General features: G+C 34.3%; 2 protein-coding genes and 1 non-coding gene across 3 annotated transcripts; 2 read left to right on the top strand and 1 right to left on the bottom strand.

Annotated features, from left to right (window-relative positions):
• Positions 1–1,422: 1,422 nt before the first annotated feature.
• Positions 1,423–12,264, top strand: LOC142642532 (zinc finger CCCH domain-containing protein 16). The gene is made up of 10 exons (XM_075816913.1): positions 1,423–1,602; positions 2,522–2,708; positions 3,038–3,129; positions 3,295–3,390; positions 8,159–8,252; positions 9,701–9,921; positions 10,094–10,200; positions 10,280–10,502; positions 11,380–11,452; positions 11,792–12,264. Exons 1-10 carry the CDS (start codon positions 1,559–1,561, stop codon positions 11,828–11,830), a joined length of 1,176 nt encoding a protein of 391 aa, XP_075673028.1. The 5' UTR covers positions 1,423–1,558; the 3' UTR covers positions 11,831–12,264.
• LOC142605436 (small nucleolar RNA snoR74) lies at positions 11,230–11,314 on the bottom strand. Its single transcript, XR_012839057.1, has one exon. It is a non-coding gene; the product is annotated as a small nucleolar RNA snoR74 (small nucleolar RNA).
• Positions 12,265–17,570: 5,306 nt separating the features above from the next.
• On the top strand, positions 17,571–20,303 carry LOC142643484 (leucine-rich repeat extensin-like protein 7). The gene has a single exon (XM_075818138.1). The coding sequence runs from the start codon at positions 17,914–17,916 to the stop codon at positions 20,050–20,052; it is 2,139 nt and encodes a 712-aa protein (XP_075674253.1). The 5' UTR covers positions 17,571–17,913; the 3' UTR covers positions 20,053–20,303.
• Positions 20,304–25,291: the final 4,988 nt, after the last annotated feature.

The raw sequence follows: 25,291 nt of genomic DNA, 5'->3' as shown, positions 1-25,291 counted from the left end.
ATGCCCATATTGTTTTTTTTTTTAATTTTTAATTAAAAATAGTTGAAGGACCCTTAAAAAGAAGTTTACAAGCTATCTAATTATTATATAAACTCTAGTAATTGATTCCTTTTTTTTTTTTGGTGTAAGGTTTATTATTTTTTAGAAAATGTAATTATTTATTGCATAATATTTCCACCATAAATTATTGAGTGACATAACCAAATGCAATTTCATTAAACATAATTACTGTTTTAGTAAAAGTTTTAGAAAAATACTAAACAATATTTCTCATAAGAATATACCTTAGGTGAAATTCAAAATCTATTTACAAAAAAACATTATCTAATAGGCCTTTGAAGGTGAAAGTTTAAATTTAATTTCATAAATAATGAAAACATCAAACGATATATTTGAAGTTTTGAATTCCAATAATTTTCAATGATTTAATTTAAGTCCAAATAAGAAATTTTGAAATTTATATAGTTCAAATCAAGTTATTTTCAAATTCATTGTCTAGAATTAAAACACCAAACTAAGGATTTGTTTGATTGAGGTGAAAAGAAAGAATATGAAAAACTTAGCAAAAAAAATGGTAGGATGATTATTATTTTTCTTTGTTTGGCAAAGAAGATGGAAGTATACTATTTTTACCTCGAATGGATAAAATTTTCTCTCTCCAAAATGGAGAAAAAAATAAAGGAATAAAAATCACCTACGGAAAAAGAAAAGCAAATTTGTGATTTTACACCCACATCTCTTTATTTGTAAGGTTGTTTGTAACGTGTGATTTAATCTAGTCCAATTTTTTTTATTGTATAAAAAAATGGAAAGAGAAAATAAAATTTTCTTTGATAAAAATAGAGAAAAAAAATTTTTAAATACAAAAATATCTTGAATTTGGACAAGTTGTAAAAACACTTCAAGAGTTTCAACTTTTCTTAATAATTTTCTAAGTTTTTTATATCCATAAAATAAACTCTTAGAAATAACTTTCTTTAGCTCTTATGGAATGAAAAATCACATAAATCTCGTGATCTCAAATTGGTTTGCTTGTGAGTTCCAGTTAATTTAATTGGTAAAATTTCTAATGTTTGAATAAGAGATTTTTAGTCTAATCTCTATTTACACCAAAAACTAATTGATGTTTTAGTCTGATGATAAAAAACTTTTATTAGAAACAGACATCATGGGTTGAAACTATCTAAAACAAATTATTTGCTTTAATAAAATTCATACAAATCCTTCAATTCTTGTGAAAAAAAAAAAATCCTCCAACTTTTTTTTATTTTTTTATTTTCTCTCTACAAAAAATGGTAGCACCTCTCTTTTTTTCTAACAGGGCAATAACCCCTTATTTTATAGCCAAAAAAAAAAAAAAATCCATAAAATTATTTTGATTAATTTTACTAATTAGGTGTAATTAGAAATTAGAAACACTGCGTACATGTTAACGAATTCGAATTCCCTCTAGATTACTTAGTACCCTCACTCACTCCCACTTTTAACTCTCTCTCTCTCTCTCTCTCTCTCTCTCGTGTTGTCTGTCTCTCCACAACAATACATAGAAGAATAGAAGATGCAGCATAAGAAAGAAATCTGCAGAAACTTTCAGCGTGGCAGGTAAGTCTTCTTCTTCTTCTTCTTTGGGTTTTCTTTACTTTTCTTTAACCATCGCATATTCAATTTCATACTTACTTTTATTGCTCGCTTTCTATTCTCTATAAATTATATACATCAATCAATGAATTTTTCTCTTTCTTCTTCTTTACAGTCATTTGGGTTTCTTCAGATTTTCTTTACTTGTTTCTTTCTTTCACCAATATTAACATTACAACAATTTTTAGTTCTTACCCTTTCAATTTGTATCACTACTTATTGTTAGAAGATCAGGGTTAAATGATTAAATTTACTGTATTTCAATTGTTGAAGTTTTTGAGAGAATCGGTAATTAAACATGGTATATTGGGAGCGAGTTCGATCCTTTGTCTCTTTCACTCTAACACCCATTTAAATTCACGTATATTAAAATGTAGTTTGGGAGTGTTAGAAGGACGTGGTTAAATAATTAAATTTATCATATCTCAGTAGCTTAAGCTTTTGAGGGAAATTGGTAATTTAACACTTATGACAATTATTAATCTTAATCGGAATTATAATACAAGGTCTAAGAGAGTTCATGGTAGGCAGTCTTAACCACAATTTGTTTTGCAGAGTCTGAACTCGAACCTGCAACTTCTTGTGTTTTTGGTAGAAGGCCCCACTTTTTTTTTTTTTTTTGATGAGGAAGAATAATTTGATTATTGAAAAGAATTATATACAAAATGATGACGACTCTATAAACCATACAATACAATGGGTAGTTGTGAAGCCCGAAGCTCAAGATCACTTTGTGTCTAGAGGGTGTGGGGGGGGGGGGTTATTTTATTATGCAATTAGTTTTGCATTTTTCTATTACATGGCATCAATTCTCCACTTGATGTGTGTAGATTTTGCTTCTTGTGTTACTTGCCTCATTCGATTTTTCAAAATTCTCTTTCAGCTGTCGGTTTGGCGAGTCGTGTAGATATATTCATGGGACTCAACAACAACAACATCAACAACAACCAAAATCTGTTGTCTTTGGTTCAAATCAACAACAAAACTCGAACCCTTTTGGTTTTGGTGTCCAGAACACTTCTCAGTCAAGAGGGGGCACAGATTTTGCATCCAAACAGAACCAACCCAAGGTTCTTTCTCTTCTTATATCTCAAACTATGCATTAAAAAAAAAAGGTTCTTCTATGTTGTAACTTGGACATCTAAGTTTTTAAGAATTTTACTTATTGTAGGATTGACATTATTTTCTTATCAAATTTAATGACTTAGTGCCTGTTTGGTATGGTATAGCTTACTTTTCAGCTTTTTGAAAACAGAGTTGATAAAAAGATGGTACCTAGGAAAAAGTGGAGTTTAAAAAAAGTGTGGTTTAAAACAGCATTATGGTTCTTTTATCATTTGTTATTGATAAATTTTTTTGTCATTTTATTCTTGTTGATAAAATTTTACTTGTGTATCAGCCATTTCAAAACACGTGGACTCGTTCCACCTCCACAACTCCCAGTGGTGCATTGCGGCAATCTGATAATCCACCTCAATCTGCAAATCATAAGTAAGTCTTGTCTATGAGTGATGCTTCTCTCTGTTTGCAGTTTATAGCTTTGCAGTATACTTTTTTCTTTTGATAAGTTGGTTCCACTGCCAGGATATGTTTGCAGTATACTCTTCTTGATGACTTACACATTACCTAACCTTATTTGAATTGATGCGCTTGTAGGTGCACAGACCCTGAGACTTGCAAGCGCCAAATTGCTGAAGATTTTAATAATGAAAGACCACTTTGGAAGCTCACATGCTATGGTCATTCCAGAAAGTATGTCTCCCAACCATTGCTGCCATCAATTATTTGTTATTTGAATTTAATATGGAACCATTGTTAATGAGTTTTTGAAAGAGGAAGTCCTATATGAATTTTATGTGGATATTCTCAGGAATTTTGAAGAACTACTATCAGTTTCTTAATAATTTTGGGTTATGGGAACTGGGAACTAATTAGAGTGCTGAACTGTAACATTTCTTTAATGGCTTTTTTCACACTTTGCACTCACAATACAATTTTTTAAGAAATGTTGTAAAAGAGTTGGTGGATGTGATTTGTGGTAAAACCAGTAACCCTTGGCGGGTGGCTTGCTGGGTCAAGTGTGCTGCCTTTAAATTCATTGGAAGCTTATAGATCTTTTTCACCGAGAAATCCAAAATGGAGCAAATAAGATGGCAGAAAAGTGATCCTACTTGGCTGTAGACAGCTCTTTATCAGTTTATTTGAATGCTTTAATCTTTGTTTGGTGAAAGAATAAGCTGATTGACACAATAAGTTTCCTTTTTGAAATGTGAAAGAATGGAGTTTACTGTCGTCATCTTCATGAATTTTTTTTCTTTGAAAGTGTAAAAGAACGGATTTTTTGGCAGTGTCACCATTATTTTATAATTTTACGATTTTGTGGGCATTATTGGGGTCACATATTAAAGTAGAAAGAAATTGGAAAAAAGCAGTGCATTTTTGAGAAGCGGAAGTATTTGTTGTCATCATTTTTTTTTTATAGGAAAGAAATATTATTAATGAAAATAGAAAATAAAAATACAAATTGTTCATGATGATGAACAACAAGAAAATGATAAATCAAACAACAGAGAAGTAGGACATTAGGAAACTAATCTAAGAGAAAATATAAACTCAGAGAGAGAGGAACAATTAGTAAAATCCCAACAACGAGACCACTCAAACAGACTACGCTAACATAAAACCTTTAACTCTTCCAAAGTCATCTCAGTGTCCTCAAAGGAATGGTGATTTCGTTCCAACCAAACAATCCACATCAAGCAATCTCGAATCAAATTCCAAATATTTGAAGTATTATTCCCAAGCCACTGATGCCAACAAAATAACAATCCTGCCACTGTTCCTGGCATAACCCAATGAATACTGAAAGTCTGAAGTATAAAAGTCCATAAGGTATATGTAACAGGACAATGAAGAAGAAAGTGGTCCATTGACTCCCCATCACAACGACACATACGACACCGATTTGCCAAGGAGTGGCCCCTAATCATGAGATTATCCAAAGTAAGAATCCGACCATGAGCAGCTATCCACAAAAAGAAAGTCATTCACTTAGGAATCTTTGGTTTCCACATACCCTTCCAAGGAAACAAAGAATCCTGAGTTCCCTGAATCGCATGGTAGAAAGACCAGGTGTTAAACTTACCATCTCCTTTGAGCCTCCAACGAAGAGTATCACTCCTTTCACCCCAAGGAATATGAGATTGGATAAACTCAAGGAGAGAATAAGATGCAGCTTGCTCCCAGTCTTCAAATTCTCTATAAAACCTTAAATCCCAAACTCTAATAGTACCCCCTTGGGGAAGCCACAACACCTTAGAAATACAAGCATTCTTGTTAGCTGAACACAAGTTGAGGTTAGGATAGAGAAATTTTAGGGTATTATCACCAATTCACCTATCATGCCAGAACCGGATACGAGTACCTTCACCCACTACAAAAGACAAATGCTTAGAAAAGCTTTCCCACTTTTCATGAATGATTTGCCAAAGACCACAACCATGAGCTCTCTTGCATACTTTAGCACTCCACCCCCCTTGACTCTTAACATATTTTGTGGAGATAACCCTCCGCTAAAGGTGGGTAACTCCATGACCATACCTCCATAACCATTTTCCTAATAAAGCTTGATTAAAAGACACCACACTTCTTATCCCCAAACCACCCAACTCAATGGGTAAACACACATTTTCCCAAGCCACCAAAGGATACTTGAAACTTCCCTCAAAAGAGCCCCAAAGAAAATTCCTTTGAATACTTTCCAATTTAGCAGCCACAACTTTAGGAATAGTAAAAAGAGATAAAAAAAAATATGTTGGGAGACTTGAGAGAGTATTTTTCAATAACGTGAGCCTACCCCCCTTAGATAAATAGATATGCTTCCACCCTGATAATTTCTTCTCCATTTTCTCCAAAATAGGATTCCAAATTGAAGCTGTCTTAAACTAAGTTCCCAAAGGCATCCCAAAATATTTCATAGGCAAACTGCCCACTCTACAATGAAGAATATTGGCCAGAACTTCTAAATTATTCACCTCCCCAACAAGGACAATCTCACTTTTTCCAGCATTAACCTTCAACCCTGTGAAAGCTTGGAAACAAGACAAAGCCAACCTTATGGACATCAGTTGTTCCCTAGAAGCATCACAAAATAAGATAGTATCATTAGCAAACAACAAATGAGAAATACGCACACCGACAGAATTCACTGCTCCCACATGAAAACTTCGAATAAGATTGCTCTCCTCTACCTTCCTCAAAATTCTACTTAAAACCTCCATTATCAAAAGAAGCAAGAGTGGGGATAATGGATCACCTTGTCTCAAACCACGAAAGCAAGAGTGGGGATAATGGATCACCTTGTCTCAAACCACGAAAGCTTTCAAAAAAACCTTCAGGAGATCCATTTACCAGGACTGAAAAACAGACAGAAGTGACACAAGCCTTAATCCACCCCCTCCATTTCACCCTAAAACCCATCCGGCCCAACAGATAAAATAAGGCATTCCAGCTCACATGGTCATATGCTTTTTCAATATCAAGCTTGCAAACCACACTTGGTAAGTGGCTCTTCAACCTACTATCCAGGCATTCATTTACAATGAGTACTGAATCCAAAATTTGCCTTTCGCCAACAAAGGAATTTTGAGACTCAGAGATGAGATTATCCAAAACCACCCTCAGTCTGTTAGCCAACACCTTGGACAGCAGCTTGTACACACTACCCACCAAACTGATAGGCAAAAATCTTTAATGTTAACGGCATTACACTTCTTAGGGATTAAAGTGAGAAAAGAAGCATTTATAGACCGTTCAAACACAAAGTGCCGATGAAAGTAATCAAAAAAATCCATTACATCCTTTTCCACAACACTCCAACATTTGTGAAAAAAAGCCATGGTGAAACGATCAGGACTAGGGGCTTTATCACCCTCCATCTCCCTCAGGACCTGGATGACTTCCTCCTTTGTAAACTCCCTCTCTAAAGACATCCTCTTCAATGTAAGCCAAATCTAATCCATCCATATTAGGGCGCCCCACCTCAGTTTCCTGATACAATCCCTAATAGAAGTGAACTAATTGAGAGCGCACATCAGTCTCATCCTCATAAAGAACACCATCCACCTCGATCCTCTTAATTTGATTAGCATTCCTATGGGAGTTTGCTAATCTATGAAAAAAGCGAATATTATTGTCTCCCTCCTTCACATACAAGGCACAAAACTTTTATCTCCAGAAAGTCTCCTCTAGAGAAGCCAAATGTTCTATGTCACCTTTGATTTGAATACGACGATTATATTCCTCATTCGATAGACCCACCGACTCCTCTTTAACATCTAAACCCATAAGTTTAGTTAGCAAATTCTTCTTTCTAAAAGCCAAATCACCAAACTCCTCCCTGTTCCACTTTTTTAAATCTACTTTCAGAGCCTTTAATTTTTGTGCAAAAATAAAACTTGGAGAGCCCGCAAAACAGTACCCATTTCACCATTGTTGAACTCTATCAACAAAACCCTCAGCTTTCAATCACATATTTTCAAATTTAAAGGCACTACGACCTTGTCGAACACCACCAGCTTCCAGCAAAAGTGGTCAGCGATCTAAAATAAAACAAGGAAGCATCCTTTGGGATACATTCTCAAAATGTTCCTCCCAATCTAGAGAAACCAATGCCTTGTCAATTCGTGACATAGATGATATACCAGAATCTCTGAACCAGGTGAAAAAAGCCCCCTTTAATAGTATATCAACTAAAGAATTACTCTATAAAATCCAAGAATGCAAACATAGCCGGGCGAAAAGACTCGTAGCCAAGCCTCTCACTTGGGTACCTAATAATGTTGGAATCTCCTACTAAACACCATGCCATAGGCCACGTAGCACGCACCCTTGATAACTCCTCCCACAAAACAAATCGTAATCCATCATCATTGGGGCCATACACACATGTACAAGCCCAAACAAAATCATCACCACCCCTCTAACTGAGACATTGACAGAAAACTGCCCAACCATTACATCCATTTTTTCTATACCTTCTTATCCCAAATCAGCAAGACCCCTCCTGAAGTCTAGACAGCATCCAAAACAGCCCAATTGATTAAAGGACTACCCCATAAACTCCGAACAAAAACAGTGTCAATAGAAGACACTTTAGTTTCCTGGAAACAAACAATATCACACTTCCACTCTTTGAGAGGATTCTTACAAACCTCTCTCTTTTGGGGATTGTTGAGCCCCCGTACATTCCAAGAAAGCAGTCAGTGGTGGTATAGATGATTCTAGATTTTCTCACTATTTAATTTTTGTACTAATACAATATCTCAAGGAAAAATAAAAATAGAAATTAATGGTCATAAATTTCTCATAGAATGACTTATTTATATATATAAAAAATGAAAAAAAAAAAAAAAAAAGAAAGTCAGAAAAAAATTACATATTATATTGAACTTCTAACAACTCCAGTATCCTTTCTTGATGAGGGTGAAAATCGACTGATTTTGAATTCTTCTGTTTGCAGTTTGCCTAGTGAAATTGTTGGTGATATTAGTTATGAAGAGTTGCGGGCAGCAGCATACGATGATAATAGGCGTGGAGTGAGCTTGCAGTCAATAGTGAGAAACCTGACATACCATATTTGAGTTGGCTCTTCTGCAATCGCATGCTTATAAACATTCTCATAATGACCTATCAAAAAAAAAAACAAAAACAAAAACAAAAAAACAAAATCTCAGAATGTTAACTTTTATATTTGTTGAATCAATGAAAATTCACCGCGTGCATGCTTTTTTTTTTTTTTTTTTTATTTTATAGGTAATCAGAGAACTATTATTAATGAAAAAAAAAAAAAAGGAAGAGTACAAGTTGTTCATGATGATAAACAAGAAAAAATAAAACAAACTGCAGAAAAGAGGGAAATCAGGAAACTATTCTAAGAGAAAACATAAACTCAGAGAGAGAAGAATAATCAGTAAGACCTGGGAAGTTACTGAAACCTGTGCATGCTTCTTTTAATTGCGCTATAACTTTTACTTAATATTAAGTGATGGGGATATGCTGAGTTTGTTAAGTTACTGAAACCTGGGAAGTTGGGAATATATTAGTTCGGCTTTTTTGCTTTTAATTATACTGTCAAGTTTACTAAGATATCTTTAGTCTTTTATTTTTGTGAAGTTCAAAAAATGAAGGACATTGCCGTGTTTTTTCTTTGTTAACATCCTACAGAGATGCAAATTTAAGCCTTATAAATCTTTGACTAGTGTAGTGACTAACCGTCTTAGACTGAAAAATAGTTTTGAGGGCAAATACGTAAGTACTGATATTGAGGTTAGTTGTAGTTCTATTGAGATTTGCACTATCATATTTGATGTTAACACAAACAAAAACTTTAAAATGTCTGCAGTTAGACTCGGCAAATTACTTGAGAATATCTCGACTGTACCTCTTATTGATGGGTTTTCCTAAATCAAGGGTCTCCCCTTTGTCAATTTTGATCCCAAAACTATAGTTCTTGATTTGAGAGTACGCAAATTAAGGATAGGACATTTTATGCACTCACAAGTCCCCCCTCTCCCCTCTCCCCTCCCCCCGACCTGCTTTTTCCTATTCAGAGGAAAATCAATGAGTAGTGAAATTAAAGTAAAAGTGCGAACATGTCCTACTTTCCTAAATATTCTCATTTTGAACTTTGTGCCATTTAAGAAAAGCTCAAAGCACTAAACAAGTGCAATTTTGGGAGAGCATACAAGCGTTCTGAGGCAAATAATTCTCCTCCTCGAATGTTGTTCTCCCCAAATGTATGGGAGGGAGTTTATTTACATGGTGCAATTTTGCAAAAGAAGATTGGTTTTGATAATGGGTACTGTAATTGTGCTCCATGTGAAAATTCCTTGCTTTCTTATGTTTGTTAAATTCTCTCTTTTTATAAATAAAAAATAAATAAATAAATGATTTTTTTTTTTTTTTTTTTAAGTCTGAAAGTTTTATGTTGTACATATTGATAAATTAACAACTGGAAGCATTGCTATCTTTGCTGAACAAATGATTAAACACTTCTCTACAGGTTGAGAGAGAGAGGAATTTAGTCAATTCCAAGATAGTTGAGTTTGATAATTTCCTTCGTAAGCCAAATGCAGTTCCACCAAACTCTACTCTTGCCAGCCAAAGCCCATTTTCTGGGGCCAGACCAAATGCATTCCCAGGAACTGCTCAAAATAGTGCCCCTCCATTGGTCACAAGTTTTAGTCAACTAGGTGCTTCGCAAATTGGGGGTCTTGGAATAATGTAAGAATCACTTATCAAAATCTTTACTTAGTTACCTCAAATATCATAGTTTTTTGTTGATTATAAAACAACTTTTATTACTAATATTACTGAAGGGTCACAAGATTTCTGGATTTACTGTTTCTTTCATTGTCGTTGGGCTCTTAAAAATCTCTTAAGCAAATTTTCTCAGGCCCTCTACGCCATCTAACAATGCTTTTGCACAACCAAATGCCTTCCCAAATTCCAGTCAGACATCAAGTGCATTTGGGACAAACAATTTTCCATATAAAAGTGAAGGTACAATTATTGAAGGTTTTCTTTCCTCCATTACTCGTTTAGGTGTTTTTGTGTTGTTTCTGATGATGTCATTTGGTAGGTGCATTTAGCTTCCAAAATCCTACCCAGACACCTGGAAGTTCCATTACATCCAACACAGCAGGCTTCAGCAATGGTGGTAACATAATTGGTGGAAGTAACTCATTTTTCCCTCCGGCAGCACCTGCACAAATATCCATTTCAACTAGTAACAACTCACCCATCCTTACAAATGGGCCCAACTTTAATACAGGTGGACCAGCAATCACAAATGTTCAATTGGGGTAAGTTTGTGGAAAAATTACTTTTGTTTGTTATTACTTAACCCAAAAAAAACTACTTATATATTGTAAGCCAATTGAAAGAAGTCTAATTAAATAAAAAATTCCGAGTTCCATTCCAATTATCAAATTTCACTTATTTGTGTTAAGTAACTAGGATTAGTCAGGTATTTTTTGGTTTTCCTTTCTGAATTATTTCTGTTAGATTAGCTGACTGATTTGAAAATATCAAATATTACTTCTTTGGCCTCTATTTTATTATTATGATTTTAGTCAAAATGGGCTTGAGTCCAAACAACATACCTTGACCGCCTTCAAACTATTTTTGACTGTTGCTTCATGTAAGGCCACATTTGCCATCAAAATTACCTTATCAAAAAAGGCAAAAGTTTGGCTTCAAATATGTTTGGAGCTATCTTGCTCGATGTGTAGTTTTTAGTCACAAGATTTTTTTTAATAAGTCATGTGACTTGTTTAAATAATACACACAAATAGTTTTATAAATCATTACGTATTAGGTTGGAAATGATAGCTTCAAATAGGTTTGGAGCCAATCTTTGTCCGTCAAGAGAGGGGGGGAAGGGGGATCAAAGTTTTGTAACATTTATCATGGTCTTTTGGCATCTATAACTTAAATAAAATCTGTCTTATTTAATTGTGTCTCTCTATAGAATTTGCAGCTGGACTAGAAGTTCATACCATTTTTTTTTACAAGTAAAACCAAATATAATAATGTTTCATCATTTACTGAACCATCACAAACAACAAACAGAGGTTCACCAAAAAACAATGAAACTTGAAAGTTAATAATTTGTCATCTTCAAGTTTAAAAAATGCCGTTTGCTCATATTTTTTTTGGATTCACTTTTGAATTCTGCAGAAATAACTTGCAAATGGAGAATGCTTCTGGGGAGTCAAGTATTTGGTTAAAAGAGAAATGGAATCCCGGAGAGGTAAAAAAAAGGCTTCAATTTTTGTTGTATACTGTAAGCATGACTTGCAATTACATAATGGTTTGGAAATGTTAGGAATTGATGGATGATCTTATTCTTCATGTGCAGCAATGCATTTGAGAATTTGGTTTTGACAATTATAACAATAAACAACAATGCTTCACACAATGTATATATCGTAATAGCTAAGAATTCAATATGCAAAGTAATTACAAAAACTGTTTTTGCTACCTGTAAAGGTAATGTTGAATTGATAGTTTTGCAGTTCAAAGCCTTGATTTGAAGATTTTTTGGTAGGGTAATAGACTACTGATTTTGTTTGCATATCTTTTCCCCCAGATTCCAGAAGAAGCACCTCCAGATGGATTTGTTTGGTAAGAATGCTTCTGGGATTAGATGTATAAGGTTTGAGTTGTTTATTTTATCAAACCAAAAAAAAAAAAAAAAAAAGAGCTGAAGAAGCACACAGAAATTATTGACATCACTTGCAAGATGAATAAGCATCTTTTAGCAATAATGGAGTAGCAAAAAGACTGGATCTGATCTGTCTCCTGGCTTGCCCAAGAAGAGTTATACATTTGTATCAAGTAGCAAATTGATGATACCGGGGATCGTTTTTTGTTTGAGCTTTTCAGTTTGTGTTTCCAATTAACATGATTTCATTCGGTTTTACTTAGCTATTATAGAAAAAGCCTTACTGCTCACTATTCTTGCTTTACAAACCCAGAATTTAGCACCATTCATTGTAATTGTCAAACACTCAAAATATTGAAGAACTTTTTAGTCAATGTTGCAAAAGCTCTATAATCAAAGTCCTACCTTTAAAGTTTACTTTAAACAATGTCAAACAGGTACATAACTTTTTATGTAAGTGAACAAAGACTTAACGTAAGTGGACTCTCTCTCTCTCTCTCTCTCTCTTTTAAAGTTTAAAACCCATCGATTCCCGGAGTAACATGTTTTGTTTGTTACCGCTCCTCAATACGAGAAATGAATAAATTTCAAGAAAAAGAATTATGCTAGGACCACACAAATCACCATAATATTGACCACAACTTGCCCACGTGGCGAGTTATGGTTGGTGGAGGGGTGACCACAGTAAGTTCCCTAATATCTTATATTCTACTTGTTTGTTATTTTTAATATTTCTGTCATAGTTAGTTTATAAATTTTTGAGAGATTTTTATTGTATGAATAATGAGAAAATGTTGCATAAATCTGTAAATTATAAATAAATAAATTATTGTCAATGGCTTTTTTTTTTTTTTTTTTTTTAAATCCTACAAGCTCAATGCAAGCAAAGCCCGACTCTCTTTGGGCCTGTACCAAATATGGAGTGACTTTTTTTTATTCTTCTGTGGTTGAAGCCACGTAATTTAAATAAAGATTTAGGAGATTGTGATTTGGGGGGTAAGATTGTCCCTATCTTGGATTTTTGATAGACCCAAAGCATAATTTTTGCCTAGTGAGTTGGAGTCATTGGCAAAACCTGAGGACCCATAAGAGAAATCATGTGTGGGCCATTGTCACGCAAATATCAATCATTGCATGCACAGTTCAATGTCACATTTAGCAAGATTTCCTAAGTGTTGATTTAGCTTAGAGAGCTTAGTGAATAAGGTTTAATCAACGAATTTTCTCAATTGTGACTAAATCAGCCCACCTCATTGCCCAATCAAAAACAGATCCAATGCTTACTGTTACCTCTCGTTTAGCAACACATTAATTCGATCCATAAATAAAATCGGATCCTAGGGATGTCCCAAACTTTTAGCAAAGCCCCATTTAAAGTGTTGCATTAGCAACAACATTTATTGCTATCTCAACCACCGTACTTTCTTTCATTCAAAGTTTCATGAGTTATAGGATTTTTTGCATATGAGGAAGCAAAATAGTTCTCTCTCTCTCTCTCTCTCTCTCTTAGTGTGTGTTTGGTTGGGTGAAAATAAGTAGGATGAAAAATATGATATTTTCTACTATTTGGTTGAGAGGGAGAAGGGGAGAGAAAAGTGGCAGGGCTCACAAGTTTTCTCTCTACTTCAAAATACAATCTCTCCAAATTGGGGAGAAAATTGAAGTGAAAAGTGAGAAATTTTTTTTAACAAAATTGCCCCACTTTTGTGGTTCTTTTTTTTTTTTTAACATGGGAAAAATATTTTAACATTTTCAGCTTTGTTCTTTTTTTCTCTTAATTTTTTTCTTAAGAAAACACTTTTGGATGATTTCTTATGCTATTTTTTAAAATGTCTATTTCATCTATACACAATTTTTAAAAAAAAGTATGATGTATTACTTTTTGTTTTATTTAAAAGGGACATGATGGTAAATTTATACAAACTTTATTTTCAACCAAACCAAGAGTCTGTTTGGATAGAACTTATTTTGCTGAAACTGAAAACTGAAAACACTGTAGCAAAATAATTTTTAAATGTGTGAATAGTATTGTGGGACCCATGTTTAATGAAAAAATTGCTGAAAAGTGAAATTTGTAGGACCCATGAACAGTAATTTTGTGTACTGTTCATAGCTGAAAGTCAATATATGCGGCTGGGTTTTAAAAAAAAAAAAAAACAGAAGCCAAAACGCAGACGTGGACGCAGAACGCGGATCCAAACGCCCTCTAAAAAGTTTTCAATCCCTCTACTTTTTCACCCTCTAAACCAAACAGGAGAAAATTAAAAACTTTTCTATTCTCTCACTTTTCCATCCTCCCTCTATTTTTTATCCTTTCACTTTTCCATCCTTTTAACCACATGAACCCTTAAATTATCCATTCTACTCTATATATATATATATATATATATACACACACACACACACACAAGTCAATAAAGGCTAAAGGCATTGCTCATAGTTTTCTTCATTTCTGTTGGTCAGCATCTTTAGGCTTTTTTTTTTTTTTTTGTGTGTGATACACCTCTAAACTCAACATGTATCGTGAATTTTGAGCTAAGCCCTCATTTCTTTTCCATATTTATTAAACACGCGGTGTTTGTGCCAACTTTTATTTTGATTAATCTTTCCACAAATCAACTTGACAATTATAAATAAATAAATAACTGAAAAGTATAAAAGAGAAAGAAATGAGTTAAAAAGAAAAGTTAAGTTAATAGGTGCTCTTAGGACAACTATTAATAAATCATAATAGAAAAGTTTTGACATAATTTTCATAGAAAATATTAAAAGCTGTCAATGATATTTATTATTTTATCATTTTTCAATAAAATGTTTCAAAAAATAACTCTTAAAACTTTGACATTTCTCAACAAAAAAAAAAAATGCAAAAACTATATGCAGCCTGCATTGAAAAGAAAGGAGTTGAAGATGACTTTTGGTGAATTGGAGTTTAAGTAAGCCATTAAATCTATAGAGAAATAATATATAGATTGGTCGCTTGCTACTGTGTCTTCACTTTGAATGAGCATTTCATGAATGATCAAACAAAGAATAGGTGACTCTTGTCTCCCTCATCCAACTATAATTGTTAATAGTAACAGGTAGGACGATAAATAATAATTATTATTATTATTATGGAGTACTGGATTATTTATATTTAGCACAATCATATTCGTTCGTACCACTCCGCGTTTCGGGTTGGAATTTCTTTTTTTCTTTTTTCCAAATTGTAAAAAAAGATTCTTATTTTGAAAAGGTCTTTGGCCTCTTGGGAGATCGTGCTGACAGAGTATAAGTGGGACCCATGTCTTTCTGGCAACATTAAGAGCAATAAAATATTTTTAAAAAAAATTAAAAAAACACATTCTTTCTCTATTTGTACAAAGTTTAAAATTTTAATTGCATGGGATGAGAAAGTTACTACACGTTAAAACTTTAAAAAAAAAAGGTCCCTGTATCAGATCTCACAGGCCCACAGTCCTATTCAACTGTTACAATATATATATATTTCTTACCTATTCTTTACCGACAGTACCTTCTTCTTAATTATTAACTTCTTTCTTTTGAACCCATGATTAACTTCTAATTCGAATTCTAATTCTACAATATATATATATATATATATATATATATATATATATATATATTATCTTCTTTTTGCTAACAATTCTATGTTTATCATGATGTTGAAAATATACAAATTGTGTGGATAATTTCATTCTTAAGTCTTGATCCTATTAGCAATGTGATAGTGACACTCCTTGGGTTCCACTTGATTTGTCTATCTTTAGAATTTTAACTTTTTAAATCACATCATTTTATTTTGTTGTTTATCAAATAAAAAAGGTAGAAAATTTTCAGAGATATTAAAATTGTCGGTTGTATACCCAAAGCTTCTCATTAAATGATATATATTAAAATTGTGGACACTGATTTAAGAAGTACATTGTTGAACTATGTTTTTTTGCTTGTAGTAGTGTACATGGAGCATGAGTAATAAACTTTTTTTTGGTAAAGTTATAATCCACTAGCTACATGATTTGATGTAAAGGACATTTTGCATGAGGAAACCTATTAGTTCCATTCAAAAAAATTTCCCCCTTTGTCAAGTTTTGAAATATATTATCTCTTAAACCATATAAGATACAATCTCATAATTTTTTTTATACTAAACTATAAATTGCATCCTCTAAGTTTATCATATTTATTTTCTTTCTTGTTGTTTTGATTTTTTTTTAATTAAGTCCCTCGAGATTTCATTGATTTTTAATGTACATACATAACTTTATATGGTAAAACTTGCCTTACCAGTGTGATGCTAGTGATATAGAATCACCAACAGGTTGTGTCATATCTCAAAATTATAGTATATTGGATCAAAGTTCTTTTAACCAATAAAGTTGACATTGAAGTGGTCGAGGTGGACTTAAAGGCCAAACAAATTCACTCATGACTAGTGGATTCAAGGGTTTATGGCTTATTTAAGGATTGTAGTGGCAAAGATGGGGGTTTTCTGATTGGACTCGGTGGGCATTGATTAGATGAACTTGATTGATTGGGGTTCATATCCATAGCTATCTATGGTGGGCTTTGTGGTGGTTCACAAATTTTGGTTGCTTGATTGGTTCTTGATAGGTTTCATTTTTGCTATATTTTTTTTCTAAAATAAGTTATATATATATATATAGGAATTACTTGAAGTAAATTTCATTTAAAATTGAAAAAAATAAAAACAAACTACATCGCTTTGTAAGACCTAACGGCAGCCCACTTGAGAAGAGTAAATGGAAGGACCAAATTAGAAATAAATTTAAGTTAAAAGGATTGAAATGAAAAAGAAAATCGAAACTATATGGACCAAAATAAAAACTTACCAAACTTAAAAAGATGTAATATTTAATTTGACCAAAATTTTAATGTGATATATATATATATTCACCCTTATAACAAGTAGATGGGAGGATGTTCTCCCCATGTAGAGAAGAGTCACAAATATTCTTGGCTACTATTATAAGACATTTGGGCATACTAAGGTTTTATATTTTATATACCTTGTTTAATTTACTTTGTCGGCATATCTTTTTATTTTTATTTTCTATCTCTTATGTACTTAAAACTCATGAAAGTATAATTATTAAGTATAGCTAAAATATTGAAAATTAAAAAAAAATTAAAAACGAATATTACAAAAAAAAAACCCGTGACCAATTATGCATGATATACGCGTTACTTCAAAAAAAATTTTGTCTTGGCTTTTTGTGAAAAGAACCTATTAGCTTACCAAAAGTGAAAAGCGATTGTTGTAGATGAATCCAGTTCAACTCCTGCTGTCCGAGTTGAATGCTGCCTGGCAGTATGCAAAATAGAAAGAACGATAATATTTGGTGTCACAATTTTGTCACAACTCTGACTTAGCAGATAGTCGACAGTTCATGCGAAAGTGAAAGAAAAGTTTATAGGTCCAATTGAAAGCGATAATTAATCATTAATCATTCATGAAGAGATGTAGTAAAAATTGTAGCACAAAAATTGTTATCAAGAATTACTCTGCAGTGTGATAAAGACACGGACCCACGAGTCAAAAGACAAGTCCATTCATCTACAATATGCCTATGCCTTAACTTTTTCACTTTGGCATTGAATTGTCCAAGCTTCCCACCTAATTTTTTTCTCTTTCAAAAATCTCTTAGACGTGCCAGCATGTCATGATTCATTTTGTAATGCATCCACAATAGGGATCAATTGCTATGCCTCCTAAATCTTATCCTATTCACATTACATTTCCTTCATTTTTTTTATTTGTGTTTATAAGATTCACATTTCATATTGCAAAGACCAACAAACAACTGTAATATACACCAAGGTGAAGTTAAGAACTCTACACCAGTAAAGGAAAAAAAAGGCAATAGAAAAAGGGCCTATTGAGCTTTTTATATAAAGAAAAGCTTGGGGAGGTGGGGAGGGCAGGGCACACTGTCCAAACAAACTCTCTCAGCATATCTCTCATGACACAAAGGCTTTTGTCCATGTGACTTTCTGCCATTTGTGCCACACCACCAACACCAATGTCTCATCCTAGCTCCTTGACCTCCTTCCTGCTTCTTTTCTTACTTGCTTCAACCTTTCTTTGCCAGATCTGTTCAGCTGCAGATGAAGATGATGAACAAGGCTTGGCTGTGACTGTAGATCCAAACTTAAGGTTTGAGAACCCAAGTCTCCGTCAAGCCTACATTGCTCTCCAAGCTTGGAAATCAGCCATCTATTCAGACCCATTAAACTTCACAGCCAACTGGGTAGGTTCAAAAGTTTGTTCCTACAAAGGTGTGTATTGTGCTCCGTCTCCCACCAATGATTCACACAGAGTTGTAGCTGGCATTGACCTCAACCATGCTGACATTGCTGGCTATCTACCTCCTGAGCTTGGCCTCCTCACAGATCTAGCTCTCTTCCACCTCAACTCAAATCGTTTTTGTGGGGTTGTACCCAAGACTTTCAGCCGCTTGAAACTCCTCTATGAGCTTGACATTAGTAACAATCGCTTTGTGGGAAAGTTTCCACATGTTGTCTTGTCTTTGCCAACGCTCAAATACTTGGACCTTCGTTTCAATGAGTTTGAAGGCTCTGTCCCTTCCCAACTCTTTGACAAGGATCTTGATGCTATCTTTCTCAATGACAACAGGTTCAGATTTGGCATCCCAGAGAATCTTGGTAACTCACCAGTTTCAGTGTTGGTCTTTGCCAACAACAACCTTGGTGGGTGTATACCAGGCAGTATTGGAAAGATGGAAAAAACTCTCAATGAGATTATTCTCTTGAATGACAATCTCACTGGGTGTTTGCCTCCAGAGATTGGGCTTCTTAGGAAGCTTACTGTGTTTGATGTGAGCTTCAATCATTTACAAGGCTCATTGCCTTCAAGTATTGGAAACATGAAGAGCTTGGAGCAACTTGACGTAGCTCACAACAGCTTCACGGGTGTTATACCAAAGAGTGTGTGCCAGTTGCCTAAGTTGCAAAACTTCACCTATTCTTTCAATTATTTCACTGGAGAAGCTCCATCTTGTGCTGCTATATCAGGAAGAGGTATAGCCAATGGTAAAAAGAATTGCATTCCTGGCAAGATTGATCAACGTTCTTCACGAGAATGTTCTTCAGAAGCTGCTCGCCCTGTTGATTGTAGAAAGCTCAAATGCGGTGGCGGCGGCGGTGGCGGTGGCGGTGGAGGCCATTCACCAAGGCCAGGTGTTAGTCCTATTCATACACCTCCACCACCAACATCAGAGTCTTCACCTACCTATAGATCACACCCTCCACCTCCACCATCACACATTTCACCAACACCATCTCCTCCCAAAAAGTCATCACCACCACCTCCTACTCATAGGGAATCACCAAGGACATACCTCCCACCACCACCACCACCACATTCATCAAATGTACCATCACACCCACCAACTGTTCCTGTCTTTCCTCCAACCTATCCACCTTTGACACCACCATCACCTCCAACTGTGCCTGCACAACCACCAGCTATTGGTGTCAAACCACCTACCTATCAACCTGTCTCACCACCACCACCAGTTGCATATGGGCCTAAACATTCACCTCCACCTCCTCAGCATTCAGCTGAAGCCCCTTCACCAAGTCATCATTATGGTCACACTTCACCACCACCTCCACCCCCACCACCAAGTCATGACTACGGTCACACTTCACCTCCACCACCACCACCAAGCCATGACTACGGTCAAACTCCACCACCACCACCAAGTCATGACTATGGTCACACTTCACCACCTCCACCAAGTCATAACTATGGTCACACTTCACCACCACCGCCACCCCCTCAACACTACCATTACACATCACCGCCACCGCCACCACCACCACAAGCTGAAGTCCCAGCACCAAGTCATCAACCTTACACTCCACCACCACCACCACCACCACCATTGCATCAATATGGAACCCCTCCACCTCCACCAAATGAGCCAATATGGCATAACCCCCCACCACCTCCAACCGGCGGTTGTCCCACTCCAGTGTCAGAACCACCACCACCACCACCGCCACCAACCCATTCAAAACCACACCCACCTCCTCACCAAACACCACCATCACCTCCACCAGATAACACGCCACTTCCACCTATTAGAGGAGTATCATATGCATCACCTCCTCCCCCTGTAATTCCTTATTATTAAAATCTTTAATTCAACTATCGCTTTCTATTTTTAATTTCTTTCATCATCAACCAAGAAGAAAAAAAAAAAAAAAAACCAAGAGTATTATTCTTTTTGCTGCAAGCCCAACAACCCGGATAGCAGACCAAGCACGATTGGTTCTATTGTATTGTGTGTACTCTTTTTCTTTTTCTTTTTACTCTCTCGAAGCAGTGTAATTTTCTATTAGAGGTTGCTTCCATAGCAATAGTAGTTTCTTCATTGCTGTTTAATTATTTATCTTCCATTTTATTCATATAATTCTTTATGTTATGACATAAACATATAGAGGGAACTGGGACTCGATCCTATGAAATAACTTGTGATACAAAGTGTTGTTGTGTATAATTTGGATTAGGTCAGAACCCAGAGAGACAATAATATTGTTCTTTTCATTTTCTTGAAGTTGTACTTTAATATTGTAAAACATTTTGTGAGGTTATTCATGTTCTCTCTTTTAAACTAATGAGATATACTCCTGTCTCCAACCACCCGTCAGTATTGTGAAATTCTTGGCTTACAAATACTTAGGGTAATTAAATTATAGGTTTACGTGTACTAACAATGTAAGATTTACGTACATTATACACTTTTGCAAATGTTTATAACATTGTACACGTCTGTTTAGTTTCCAATGTAAAATAAAGTGAGAATTTCTCATACTTTAAGTACAAGGATAAGCGTGCTGCAAGTCGTTTGCCAGCAGCCTACAAGGCTACAACTTATTCGACAATCTTTTATAGCCGGTTTAGGGAGGAGAGTAGAGGAAAATGGTTATCTTTCATCTTGTTTGAATGTTTTTTAAATTAGCAAGGGGGAAGGGAGTAATTAGTTCTTCCTTTTGTTTAGATGTTTTAAAAATTATAATAAAAATAAGAGAAAATGATTTAAATAAACAAATTTACCTCTATTTAAAAATCTTTTTTTTATCTAATTAATAAAGCAATTTTTTTTTATTTGTTCTTTCGCTGTTTGGATGCCAAGAAAAAAGAAAAAAGAAAAATTTATCAGTAATATATTTTCTTTCACTACAAGATTTTCAACTACCTACTTATATAGCTTGGTAAAAATGGCTTCGCATAGAGCAACGAATCGAACGGCGGAGATTCTCCGGTCGACAAAATCGCCAATTCCTTCTGGTCCGGCATCGGCGGCAATATCAATTTGGGTCCAATGACCCGGAGCAAATCCGAGTGGGCGTTGATGAACTTTGTCGAGCAGTGCACGGAGTCAGAGATTCCTCCTCCGGAGACTCCTGCTGCGATCTCCGCCGATGTGGTTTTGCCGGTGGAATCGTCCTCGTCAAAACCAGATGAATTCGACGAACTCCTTCATCTGCTGTCGAATCCATTTCCGATGGTTGCTGTTGATTCCGATGAGTACCGCGTAGTTCTCTATTCGATTGGATTGTTTTGGATCCTATTCTTGGATTCTGAAAATTGATCAATTTTGTTTTGTTTATATCTTCAATCATGAAACAGCATGTTGATCAATTAAAAATAATATACAACGACCTGGGCCTAGTGCTATGTTTGATTCCTCAGAATATGCTTTGAAAAGTTTTCAAAGTCAAATAATTGATTGCTAGTTTGGTTACTGAGGAAAATAAGTTTTTAATTAGGTTTTTAAATTAATTATTGAGGAAAATAATTTTTTAATGAGTAGTTACTGAGGAAAAGAAAAGAAAAGAAGGATCTATGTTAATTTTTTGGTTTGTAATTTTGTTAATTTAGAAATGGTAAATTGGGGAATTTATTTGGTCAATAATTTATTTACTCTACTCTCCCTCCAAATCTCTCTAATTTTGAGGAATTAAAAATGAGGGATTAGAGGTAGTTGAAACCCCTCCAAACTCCCCTCCTTCCTTTAAAAACTTCCAAACAAGGTAATTGAATTACTCTCTCTCCATTTACTTTACTCCTCCTCCTTTTTTTAACTTCCAAACAGGCCATTAGCTTTTATGTGTATCTTCTTACAATTGATATCAATCTTAGTAATATATTCATGAGTCATGATAATGTGTTAACAAAAAAAAAATGTTGTTTAATATTTTAAACACAAATGTTTTTAAACAAAATTACAAAATTTTATTTGCTTAGCATTTTCCAATAGTTGAAAACTAAATAATTAGCAAATGAATTAACTATTTAATATATATGTTGAATATGTATTTATTTAATTCTTGGCTTTGCTTCAAGTAAAGTAATAAAAAACTATATTATCAATTTTATTATGTTGTTTTAACTTAATATAATATAATTTTTAACTTAAAATCTAATACATAAACTTTATTGATACACATCCCCCCACCACCCACCCACCCCCCCCCCCCCCCAACGCACATATGAATTGTGTCAATGTTTCATATAAATAGTAAAATATTTTTAAAAATGTTGATATTCATTATAACAATACAACTTAGCATAATTAACAACTATAATACTAATAAGAGTACCTGATTTTGGTGCAATTAAAATATTTTGTCGATTGTTGGGGTCGATTTGTGGAGAGGGCAGGTCATGGATAAGGAAATTTATTTATTAAACCTGATTGGCTGCATTTTTTTAGCTAAGTCGACCTCTAGGGAGGTTGTGAAATGTGACAAACCTTGGGAAAAAATCAATAAATTTAGATACATGCTTTTCTGGGCTAAAATGGGTTTAGATGTGACTTATGACTTCAACAGTATAGAGTATGATAGACTTAGTTCCATTGTGTGAAAGTGGTCAACACGTGACTTTTTTCATGAATCCTTAGATTTTTCAAGTGGTCCTAGCCCACTTAGCATAATTTAAACTAATTAAAATATTTTGTATATAGTGGAGGTGGATTTGTGGAGAGGGTAAATCATGGCTAAGGAAATTTGTTGACTAAACTTGATTGGCTGCACTTTCTAAGCTAAATTGATCCCTAGGGATATTGCTAAATTTGACAAACCTAAATGCTTTTGTGGGCTAAAATTGTTTCAGTTGCAACTTTAGCAACATATAGTAGAATAGACGGGGTTCCATTGTGTGAAAGTAGCCCACATGTGACTTTTTTCATGAATTCTTAAATTTGTCAAGTGGCCCTAGCTCACTTAGCAAAATTCATGCTTTAGGTCTATGAAAAAGTCCAAATAAGCCCAATCATACCCGCCCACTTAGCAAAATTCATGCTTTAAGTCTATTAAAAAGTTCAAGTAAGCCCAATCTGACCCTCCAAACCGTACTCGCTCAAATTTCCATTGAGATTGCATAAATTTGGGTCATGCATAAAATAATAAAATATTTGTGACTTTGCTTGTAGGATTTTTTTTCCTTCACAAAAATGGTCATCAACATAAATATAATAAAAAAATTGTTGAATAAGTGTATTATATTGATAACAATAATTATTTTGAAAATATATATGCAATTTTTCATAAGATTAATGTTAAAAGGACATCATTTTTTTTCACAATTTGATGTGTTGATAAAATGTGACTTGAGTAAGGTTTGGTTTCACATTTGATTGGCCCACTGATAAGCTATATTTATTATACATTAATCACAATAAACTGCGTGCAAGCAATTATAAAAGAATAATGAGAAATGTTGTCTCCCTAGATTATAATTTTTATGACAAATGCTCTTGTCAAGCCCATAACTGTTAGGCATGCGTCCCTTCCAAAAAAGAAAAGAGTTAGGCAGGTGGCTTAATAATGGTTTTGGCCTTTGGGACCTTCGAGTTCATATTATTATTTGCTGCTGGTCCAAGCAAAATACGCAAAAGTGCCATTACTTGCTTTGAATGTCTCTACTGAAAGACAGCATAGCATTAATGGAGATAATCGATTTTTTCTTCCGTAAAGAGTAAAGATTAACATGTCACGCTGACATGACAATAAAGAACAAAGGACAGCCGAAGGGTGGAAATACAAATGGCCCACGTGGAGTGGGCCACCTCAAAGACCGCAATCTATTTATCAAAAAACCAGAAAGCCCCAATCTATAGGACGCGGACGGTTGCCTCTACCAAGTTTGGCAGTTGCCAACTTCATGACATTACTCACAAGGTAGATGCAGGCATCATTAACTCTTGAACCATACCCTTTCTTACACCAGTCCTCACAACTCTCTTAGGTGATTGACCATAAGCGGTGAATAAAAAGTTTTGGATCTATGTGAAAGTCAATCGATCACAATCTGTCACTCATAATATAAATACAGATATCAACAATTTTAAGTATTAGAATCACATACTTTCACACACTGATTCACATAACTATCTTTTGTAGTTGAGTATAAGTAGTGAATAAAAAGTTATTAGTCCATATGAAAGCCAACCAATCACAGTTTGCCACCCATAAGGTAGACACAAGTATCAATAATTCTAGGATCACACATTTTCACAACTCTCTTATGTAATTGACAATTAGTGGTGGTAGTATGTCAAATAAAATAGTTATAAGACACCTATTCTCACAAGTTGGTGATACATGTTGGCATCTCAATGAGATGTTTATGCAAAAATATCTCACTTCAAATAGGAACCGGCTTGAGTTCTGTGCTTCTATGCATTGGACCCGTTGAGATGCTGACATGTGTCAATATTTCAACAGATCCAGTGCATAGGAGCACTAAGCCCAATCCTTACCCTAATAAGAATCAGCTTAAGTCCAGTGCTCCTGTGGATTGAATCTTTGAGATGCTATCACGTGTTAACATTCCAATGGGTCTAGTGCACAAGAGCTTTGAATCCAGTCCTTAGCCATGATAATATGACAAATTTATTAATATTTCTTTTTACATAATTGATTTAGATATGGTTTTATTAATTTTAATTTGAAAAACTTCTTTTGAAAGAAGCAACTTTAACCGGTGTTGTCAATAGAATTTTAAAGTGATACATATGCTTGAACAGAAATGAAAATTCTAGTCTTTCATATAATTTTTTGTCAATTGAATTTTTCTTTTTCAACTTGTAAGACTTTTTTTTTTTTGAGAAACAACTTGTAAGACTTCTTTTAAAATTTTAGTTCCTAAAAATAAACTAAACCATCATCAGTATCAAATTAAAATACATTTAAAGCGTGTAACTATAGAATTTGCTTTATCAAATACGCTATTGTAATTTCATTCAACAATAGAATCATTAAATAATCCCAACCTTTATAGGCAAATACTAGATTCATGTGAGGACAAAAGGCCCAAGATATGTTTTTGGGTCATGGGCTTGATCCAAGGATGCTTATTTATTC

This window comes from Castanea sativa, chromosome 7 (genome assembly GCF_040712315.1).
Source record: "Castanea sativa cultivar Marrone di Chiusa Pesio chromosome 7, ASM4071231v1".
Classification (NCBI taxonomy): Eukaryota; Viridiplantae; Streptophyta; class Magnoliopsida; order Fagales; family Fagaceae; genus Castanea; species Castanea sativa.
This window is presented reverse-complemented; position numbering and strand designations above follow the sequence as displayed.

Coding starts and splice junctions, on each gene's coding strand:
- LOC142643484 (XM_075818138.1), top strand. CDS start 17,914: ATGTCTCATCCTAGCTCCTTGACCTCCTTCCTGCTTCTTTTCTTACTT.
- LOC142642532 (XM_075816913.1), top strand. CDS start 1,559: ATGCAGCATAAGAAAGAAATCTGCAGAAACTTTCAGCGTGGCAG. Junction 3,130..3,294: donor CCTCAATCTGCAAATCATAA/GTAAGTCTTGTC, acceptor ATGCGCTTGTAG/GTGCACAGACCCTGAGACTT. Junction 3,391..8,158: donor TGCTATGGTCATTCCAGAAA/GTATGTCTCCCA, acceptor TTCTGTTTGCAG/TTTGCCTAGTGAAATTGTTG.